Source organism: Mus caroli, chromosome 1 (assembly GCF_900094665.2).
Source record: "Mus caroli chromosome 1, CAROLI_EIJ_v1.1, whole genome shotgun sequence".
Classification (NCBI taxonomy): Eukaryota; Metazoa; Chordata; class Mammalia; order Rodentia; family Muridae; genus Mus; species Mus caroli.
The window spans coordinates 20,042,043-20,050,936 of NC_034570.1; the positions used below are offsets into that span (position 1 = coordinate 20,042,043).

The following is an 8,894-nucleotide window of genomic DNA, read 5'->3' on the forward strand; positions in this document are numbered from 1 at the left end:
CCCGGCCTATGATACAATGTCATTTAGAATTTCATATTGATAGCTTTGTATATTTTCCTAATTCATCCGCCTTTTTCAGTTTATTTTTTATCTGAATGGCTCTTGGCTTTCTGATACAACATTCTTAAGAGGTGTTTTCCGTTCACATTCTACAGGGTGAGTAGAATAGGCCTATTCTCACCATCCTGCCCTTAGATTCAGTATATGGCTTCTTCACCTGGTTATCTTACTATTGGTCCATACAACAACAGCATACAGCACCCTCTGCTTCTCACCCTCCCCTCTCCAGTCTCTTCTCTGCAGGTGTCATCAGCAGTCTTCATCTTAGACTTCACCTAACTTGTGCTTTCAGTCTTACCTCGCACCCGCTCATCCCTTGACATCTTTAAGCCCTTTAAGCCGTCACGTGCCTCTCCTTCTGTCTTCCCTTCGTGCTCTCCTCTATTAAACCTGCCTATCCTCTGCCTCTTTGAGGCACAAGTTCTCAAAAAGGCCTGCCTGGAGTAACTCAACTCATCCCCTTCCCTCGGTCTTCCACCCACGCCACAGTTTTACTTCCGGGCTGTATAGTAGTTTATCTATAGCTCCACGACCTTTTATCCCTGCTTGTTGCTCATCCTTCGTTTGAACCTCCACTTAGGATGCCATTCATTAGTCTCATCCCTATGGCTTCTATCCACATTTCCTTCTGTCTCTAGAGCCATCCATTCAGGACGCAGCCTGTTTCTGCTGCCTCAGAAAATGAACAGAAATTTCAGCAAGGGAGATTAAACTGCAGGATCAGAAAAATAGATGGAAAGGTTCCATTTCTGACGAGCACTATGGGCTTCTGTCTGTTTGAGAAGAACTTGGAGATAACAAAAATTCAGATGCAAATATAATTGCACGTGGCTTCCTTCCCTTCCTTTGGCTATTCTGTACCTGTCCATATGCAGCGGCTCTCCTGTTCTATTCTACTGTTGGAATTTTTTTTTTTTTCTGGGACACCTTACTTAGTTTTCTTAACACTTAGGGAAATCATTCTGGTCAAACCCTCCAGAGAATGAGTTTCCTACTCCTACCGGCTACCTCTTTCCGCCCTCAAGAGTTATCCCTATCAGAAAATCCCATCCATTCATCTCAGGCCTGAGAACTTAAAATTTGCACCACGAAAACACTGAGATATCCCAGTACCTCCTTTGCAGGCGCCTTGAAGATCTCTCTACTTAGAAAGGGCCCAATGGGCTTTGCTCACCTAGTCAGGAGAACCTAAAGGCCACCCTTCTCGGCCAGGCTTCCTCCTCCCTTAAAGAACAACTGCAGTCCTTGATTTGTACAGGAGTGTTGCTTTCCTTAGCTCTGATTAGTGGGGGCGGGGGTGGGCAGATGTATATTCCTCTAAAGTGCCTCTAGTACCCTCTCATCCTTTTTGCTCCTCAGACCTCCTCTCCAAGGAGAGATTGGAAGTAGTCTGAATTGGTGATAGGGTGGGTGGAGGCTGCACAATTTATTTCTGTTACCCTTCCATCTCCCAGCTCACTCACTCTAGATCTCACATCACCCACTGTCGCAATTCCTGGATGGTTCTATTAAAAGTATACATTTTCAGCAACTGGGTCCCATTCTCTCCACTGCCCAGTCCATTGTCCTCCGAGACCCACCATGCCTTCCCTTCTGTCCCCCATGGCATGGGGCCCACGTGGGTAACCTGCCCACCCACTCCAACTAGTTCCAGAGCCCTCCACGACCTAGCTGGGGTAAGGTTAAGCTTCATCTCCCCGCCTGCTTCAAAGGAGCTGGCTTGTGCAGTGGCGCGCTTGGTTCCGGGCCAACAAACTTCTCCAGGACCATGCGCGCCGCCTCCCTCCTCCAGGCGGTGGTGGCTGCGGCGCCGGCCGGATTCCCGCAGAGCCGAGGGCCGCGGGCGGAGGCGAGGCAGCGGCCCTTTGCGCCGGGACCCTGACGTCCCCGCCGCGGCCGCGGCTGCGAGGACAGCCGGGGACAGCTGCTGCGCTCCGGCTGGACGCGCTGCGCACTCTGCGTGTTGAAGGAGGCACAGGGCCAGGTACTCCGGGACCAGACCCGGATCCTCCTCCGCGACAGCCTAAGCCGGGCTTGGGACCCCCGCGCGGGTCGAAGTGGGTAACTCCACTGGATACACGAGAGTCCGAGCTTGTGCGTCCTGGCTTTCACCTCTCCCTGTTACAGCATCCAACCCCAGAGACCACAGCCCCACAGCATTCGTAGCTTGCTCTGTTCGTTTACCCCTTCTTCCGTAGCTCGCGTCCCTTCCATCCGCATCAGCATCGCATACACTTCTGCTTCCCAAACCCAACCAGAAAATCCACCGAGAACTAAAGTGGAACGCGCGAGCCCGCGTGACCTGGACACACAAACACGAGCCACATTATAGCCAGCGTGTCAAAGTGGCCTGATCTGGCCAAATGCACTCGGTCCCCTCGTCTCCGCGTGGGAATGCGTAACCGCAGGTGGGCAGATTTTCCCCTCGAAATATGTGCACTTGTGCAGTACCGTTGTGACATTTTCTTTAAAAGCAGATGCAGGCAAATGACCAGAAATGCAGCATATGGCAGAGACCGGGCTTGTGAAAGCAACATCAAGCAAAATGTGGCAGAGCTGCGCAGCTTACCTTGGGTTGGTGTCAGAGTCCCTGGGAGGCGCGGTGGAGTCCGGACAAGGCTGCCGCACCGCCGCGGAGTGGCCCGCTCCAGCTCCCAGCGAGTGGAAGCGGGACGCATCTCTGCCCTTATTCGTCCCTTCAGTGTGACCCTCCCACTCGGTGAGCACGGAGGACTCAGCAAGACAGTCCTCAGCCAACTCATGCCCAGGTTTTCCTTGATCACACAGAGCTGGGTACTAAGTCTTTCAGGTTTCTGTTTTAATAGCAATTTCATAGCGGCAATGACAGTTGGGGGCAGACGCTTTCTCACTTCTGACTATGAAGAAGTGTCCTCAAAGTACAGTGCGGTGCAGTGCGTGGTATACATTCACAGGTAGATAATTGGCTTTTTAACAGTTGAGCTAAAAATTAAAAAAGGGTATCGTGTATGTTTTATTTTGCACTTTTATTTCTTGAGTTTATCTAAAGTTAATCAAGTCAGCTTGCGTTCTAATCATCGTTCTCTATGTAGGTTTGTGCCTACATCCATAAAGCTACGTGGTGACTGTTAAATATATTATGCTTCAATAGTCTGGTGTTATAAATATCTGCCTTTTAATTCGCGATCTCTTTCAATATGTGGAGGGGGTGGGTATAGCAGTACATATACACTTACAGTAATATGTACATACATATATATATATATATATGAATATATCTATTCAGATTTATATTCATTCATAGTAAACATACACATATATTTATATAGATATAGTGTGTGTTTTTTTTAAACACTAGAATTTGGAAGATTAACCCACAGGTTAAACAACGCTTAATTTTTTTTAGTTGTGTGTTGCCGCAGTTGGAGAGAAAATATGTACTAGTAATCCATAAGAATGGAAATCATTACCTTAGAGTGTTACCTCAAAGACATAAGTCTCACTTAGTGAGATTCACAGTCCAAAGACGACAAGACCACAGTGGCAAAGATTTTAAAATGCTCAGAAAGAATTTTAAAATAGCTCATTTTCACCTCTTTGGAGGGAGACCATTACAGCATCAACCAGTGGGTTTGTAACCTACCTATCATCCTAAAGAAAACAGAACACTGAACTGTGAGAAATCGCAGACTGCCGTGAACCTCGTTTCTGTCAGAATTTCAAGCCATATAATGTGTCTCCCTCCTCATGTGCTTTCCTTCACGAATTTTTGGTTGACTGTGGAAAGAGGCCAAAGGAAAAGGCATCACACGAGTCCAGTGGCTCAGTTGCCCATTTAAAGACAGAATTCCTAAGCCTTTGCTAGGCATCTGGTGAACCTTTCCATTTGCTCAAGTTCCTAATTGAATTTGTTTCCTCATTTGTCAGTTATATTTTTATATATGCATTTTATGCCCAGGATTTACTGTCCAAACTATTCAATTTAGCTATTTGTATCAGATTAATACTCTTTAAAAATAAACTTTTAAACTGTATGTCAAGCCAATGAATTTTGCTCCACTGTTTCAATAATTTATAACCTTTAAATTGCTCATGAAGTAGCTAAGTACATTTTTGTTTCTTTGTCACAATTCTCCTTTGCTACTTATAACACTGAACAGACAAATTCTTGGATACCTTGAGAAAGGAATGAATCAGGTTTAAAACTGTTATCAGCTATGCTCTGTGTTCTAAACACACCTGTGAAGACAGCCCTCTTCCTTCCTTCCTTCCTTCCTTCCTTCCTTCCTTCCTTCCTTCCTTCCTTCCTTCCTTCCTTCCTTCTTTACTACCTTCCTCCCTCCCTCCCTCCCTTCCTTCCTTCTTTCCTTCCTTCCATCTATCCATCCATCTGTCCTTCTTTTTTCCTTTCCTTTCTTCCTTTTTTTTCCAGAAATAATTTGAACCCAGACTGCTTTTATGATCCCAACCTATTATGCCCATAGGTTTGAGGTTTTATCAAATACTTTTTGTTGAATTTTAAAGTGACTTCAGGCAGCAAGACCATGAAACCAAGCACCTTTTGTTTATCTACATCAAATACAACTATAAATGATCCCCTGGATTCTGAAGCTGCTTCTGAGGGGAAAGTAGTTGAGAGTTACTGAGGAATCTAAAAAGATTAAATTCTCACAACTTATGGAACTTCTAATATCCAGGTCACTTGATTCCCTCCCCCCCCCCACCAACCCCATCCCTCCATCTCACTCTCTGTATAATTTCTTTCTTTCTGTTTTAAGATTTAAAAGCACAAACTACTCCCGCCATGTATGCTTCACAGAAGATGCAGTTCCCTATTTGTGGCACATGAGATAAGTCCCATCTGAAGTGTTTCAAAGGCTTCATAGTTGTGTGCTTAGCTTACATAAACTGGACGCTTTCGGGTGGACCTTGCAATCGATCTTGATCATTTGGATAGGTTACATTTACAATGTGTTTCTTTTAAACTTCGCTTCCCACCCTCTTCAGTCTCTGCTCTTTTCTGGGCTCTCAGCTTTGCTGCTTCTTTTACTTTTGTCCTTTATAGTCCTCCCCACCCCCCGCTTTTTTTTTCCCCAAGAAGAAAGAATTTCAGCATTGCCCCCAGCTAATTTCTTAGTTACCAACCCATAAGAGTGCTCATTCTTTATTGAATTTTCAGGGCACAGCCATACATGACTCTCATGCATGCCCCGTGGAAATGGCTCAATGCATCCACAGTGTTGAACAGACCTTACTGTTGACTGTAATTACCAAACCTGACTCGCCATTGCTCAAATGCACTTTCATTATACTCTTTTCTGGGCCAGTGTCACAGTGTGCTGTCCTCATTCGTATTAATCCTAAATTAGTTCAAAGCCGGCTAGGGAAATCTACTAATTTTAAGGTCTGTTTTGGCCACTGTTTCTGCAAAGTTCTCATCCCACAGAAATTGATATTCTAAGGCTCGCCTCTCTCTTTGCTTCCTTTCCTGGAAGACTCTAATTCATGACGTGTACTCAGTTTACAAGTGACTGCAGGATGGGATCACAGCTGCATCTTTCTCTTGGTTTCTTAGTCCCTCTTCCTAGGATCAGTGACACTGAGCGGAAATATGATAAAAGACAAGTGACTGGCCTAGTCATGGGGACAGCTTGGTAACATGTGTTAAGTTCTCTAGAACAATTTCATAGTAACAGAGTGGCATGCCCTGGTAGAAAAAAAGAGCCACGAGGTAAAAAATAAACAGAGAGATAAATTACCCAGAAATAGAAGTATTCCACAAACTCATAATGAAGTGTTTAACTTAATTAGAATTTGAAGAAATACGCATTTATTAATTTTTTCTTCACCTATTTTGACAGGATTAAATATTAGTTTTTGCGTGTGATGTTGGCAGAGGCAAAGAGGCTTCTCAACAATGAGAGAAATATATAATAGCTCAGTCTTGCTAAAGGGCAACTTAGTCTTGTACACTGAAAATGAAGAAAAAGGCAGGGTGGAGTGGGTGCCAATTGCATTGTAAATTCCTCTAAAACAGTAACCGTGGTTATTTCTGGGTTAGGATTATAGGGGTTTTTTTTCTTTTGCTTATCTGTAACATATAAGGTTTCTATAGTGCGCATGTACCCCTACTATAACAAAAACATTAACAGTATGTGTTGCTCTGTCTTGGGTCTGTTAATGAAACTATAGTCTTAAGGGAGTCAAGAAATTGGCCTTGCTAGTACTTTTTTCTTTAATCCAATAAGAGCATTAGAGATATAAACCACTATGTGGCATAATCCATTTAAATTGTGTCTAGTGAATTCCCTAGGAAGCAGCTGTTAATCAAATCATCTAATCATTTAACATCTACTTCAAATGGCTTCTGAATACAGAGATGAGTTTGACGTAGCCCTGACTCTGGGTGTTGACATACAGGAACATACACTCATGTGTGTAATTTATAACATGAAGAGAATATGCAAAGTACCATGAGCAAACAGAGATGAAAGCCTAAGAGACTTCCAAGAAGAACCACATGACAAGAACTTAAATTTTTAGTAGATGAAATAAAACCAATTTTTTTTTGTCAATCTAAATAATTACATGTCCCAATCACTCCATGATCTTAATTCCTGGAAGGGCATCACACTTAACTTATTTGTAAAGTTTTAAACTTACCATCTTATTAATAAAAATGTTTGCTGAAAGCATCAACCAAGGGGAAAGGGCACATGTCTCTGTTGACAAAACATGAGGTTTCTTGTTTCCTGCCCATTAAAATAGTTTTTCCTAGAATTCGAGATACTAAACTGCATCTCAATCAACTCTTACGTGTTCTGCTTGATTGAAAGTCGGCACAATCCAATTCGTTGACTTGGAACTGTAAGAAGAGTATGTCTAATATTCTCTCACAGTGCTGCCTCTAGCTGAAACGTGAAATTCTGCCCATCAGTCAAGGATTATTTAGGTGTCACAGTTAACGTGATGCCCTTCCTGCCAGTTCCCTTGACATACACCCTCCCCCACCTCGTATAGCCTGCTGTACAGTGCACCCTGCTTCAGTGACAATCTGTGGCCCTCTAACACATTTCCAAGCCTGTCTGTGTGGTTGACTGCAAGCTTCCTGAAGCCTGGATCTGTGTCTTCTCATTTCCAGTATTTCACATTAAAATAAAGCAATCTTCTTCTTCTTCTTCTTCTTCTTCTTCTTCTTCTTCTTCTTCTTCTTCTTCTTCTTCTTCTTCTTCTTCTTCTTCTCCTTCATAAAATAGTTTTCAAATATTTCTTGAAAGAAGTCCTGTAGAGGTCAAATCATCAAGGGCATACACTTTTGAATTGCAAATATAGACTGGGAGTCTCAATATATGTGAAAAAATAGGAGGCCCATATTTTTCCTTCTAGCTGAGAAAATTTTATTACTTCACTGATAAAAATCACAGGACAAATTACTCTCATTTTAAAAAGCCTCCCAGAGTAGGGATTGTGGGCAGGGCAGTGCATCAAGACAAGACTATCACTAGTCTGAAATGTCATGGTATGCACTCTTTCTTGTTCCTACATCAAAATTAATTTCCATTATGAAAATTAGAACACAATACTATTTAATCTCTTACTATTCTTAAAGGATAAAAGTAATCTTTTATTGACCTTTGCTGTGATTCCCGAACATTCTTAAGCAACTCGTTCTGCCTACAAAAGAATTTCAGTGGTAATTCAATGTTGGAACATCATAAGTGATTAATCTGCTTATATATTAGGCAGGCTCAGGTCCACAAAATTGTGACTATTTACACTGAAAGTCCCTTAGGAGTCATTAGATTTTCATTCAAAACTTGTTTCACTTGACCAATGATCCTCATAAAGTCAAGATTCCATTTCTAGAGAGAGTGTCAAGTATTGTTCATGGTGGAAACTGCCTAATAGAGAATGAGAATTATGAGACACAAAACTGGGCAAATAGCCTCTCTCAGCGGAGGATTCAGTTAAGGCATCAACACAGAGTTAGAAAATTTAACTAGACTCTGATCTCCATCACTGAGGAGAGAATAACCCATTTTTCCAATATTTGAGAACATTCTTGCTATCAAATTATGTTGCCACAAGATCATTTTTACCTGTTCCAAATATAAACTTTTATGTTTCCAAGGCCTTTTCAAGTGAAAAATAATAAAAATTTATAACTCTATACATGTTTTAAATCACTTCAAGTGTTATCCAAAACCTATGTATTTTTTTCTTTTTCTATATGGGTGTGTTTTATCACACATCCCCTCCCTTATGTTGGAGATATTGTTCTCTAAGACAGGACATCTCACTATGTAGCCATAGGTGGCCTGGAACTCACAGATTCACCTGTCAGTGCTGGACTTAAAGGTGTGCACCACCACACCTGGCCTACATCTATTTTACTCTTAATTAAAACATCCCATACATTTAAAAGTTTCAGATAGCCATGGCAAAATTTCCTAAGCCCATTATGTTTCAAAGGCTTTATTTCACTAACTGCCTGCAAGATCTCTTTATGGCAATCCTATCTCCAGTGCGGCCAGTGTTGAATTGCTTCTGTTATAGTGACATCACTCAAGCCCTGGGGATGCTGAATACTTCAGGAGCCTGCTACCTGCCAAAGCAGAAAATGACAGTCAGAATATGTGTGACCCTGATACACTCATATTGAAATTCTAACCTTGTAGAGGAGCATCCTTGTAGCTCAAAGGGATGTATCTTTGAGCAATTATCAGTTCATAATAGTGGAGCCCTCCTGAACAACATTAGTACTCTACTTTTTATAGCATTTTAATAATCTTTTTTTAAATTAGGTATTTTCTTCACTTACATTTCAAATGTTATCCCAAAAGTCCCCCATGCCC

At 42.3% G+C, this 8,894-nt stretch overlaps 2 protein-coding genes across 5 annotated transcripts in view; one reads left to right on the top strand and one right to left on the bottom strand.

The window, feature by feature from the left end:
- Col19a1 (collagen type XIX alpha 1 chain) overlaps nt 1-2,821 on the bottom strand; it is a 313,337-nt gene extending 310,516 nt beyond the window's left edge. For all 4 annotated transcript variants that reach the window (XM_029483553.1, XM_021163060.2, XM_029483550.1 and 1 more), the window contains exon 1: nt 2,630-2,821. The gene's annotated coding sequence lies outside the window, so the exon portion shown is untranslated. The remainder of the gene's footprint in view (nt 1-2,629) is intronic.
- Nucleotides 1,642-3,016, top strand: LOC110284975 (wiskott-Aldrich syndrome protein homolog). The gene is made up of 2 exons (XM_021151020.1): nt 1,642-1,682; nt 1,773-3,016. The coding sequence occupies exons 1-2, from the start codon at nt 1,642-1,644 to the stop codon at nt 2,224-2,226; spliced, it is 495 nt and encodes a 164-aa protein (XP_021006679.1). The 3' UTR covers nt 2,227-3,016.
- Nucleotides 3,017-8,894: the final 5,878 nt, after the last annotated feature.

Bases quoted from the DNA above. Each gene is read 5' to 3' on its own strand.
- LOC110284975 (XM_021151020.1), top strand. From the start codon at position 1,642: ATGCCTTCCCTTCTGTCCCCCATGGCATGGGGCCCACGTGG. The intron at 1,683-1,772 runs GTAACCTGCCCA...CCTGCTTCAAAG, and splicing joins ATGGCATGGGGCCCACGTGG to GAGCTGGCTTGTGCAGTGGC.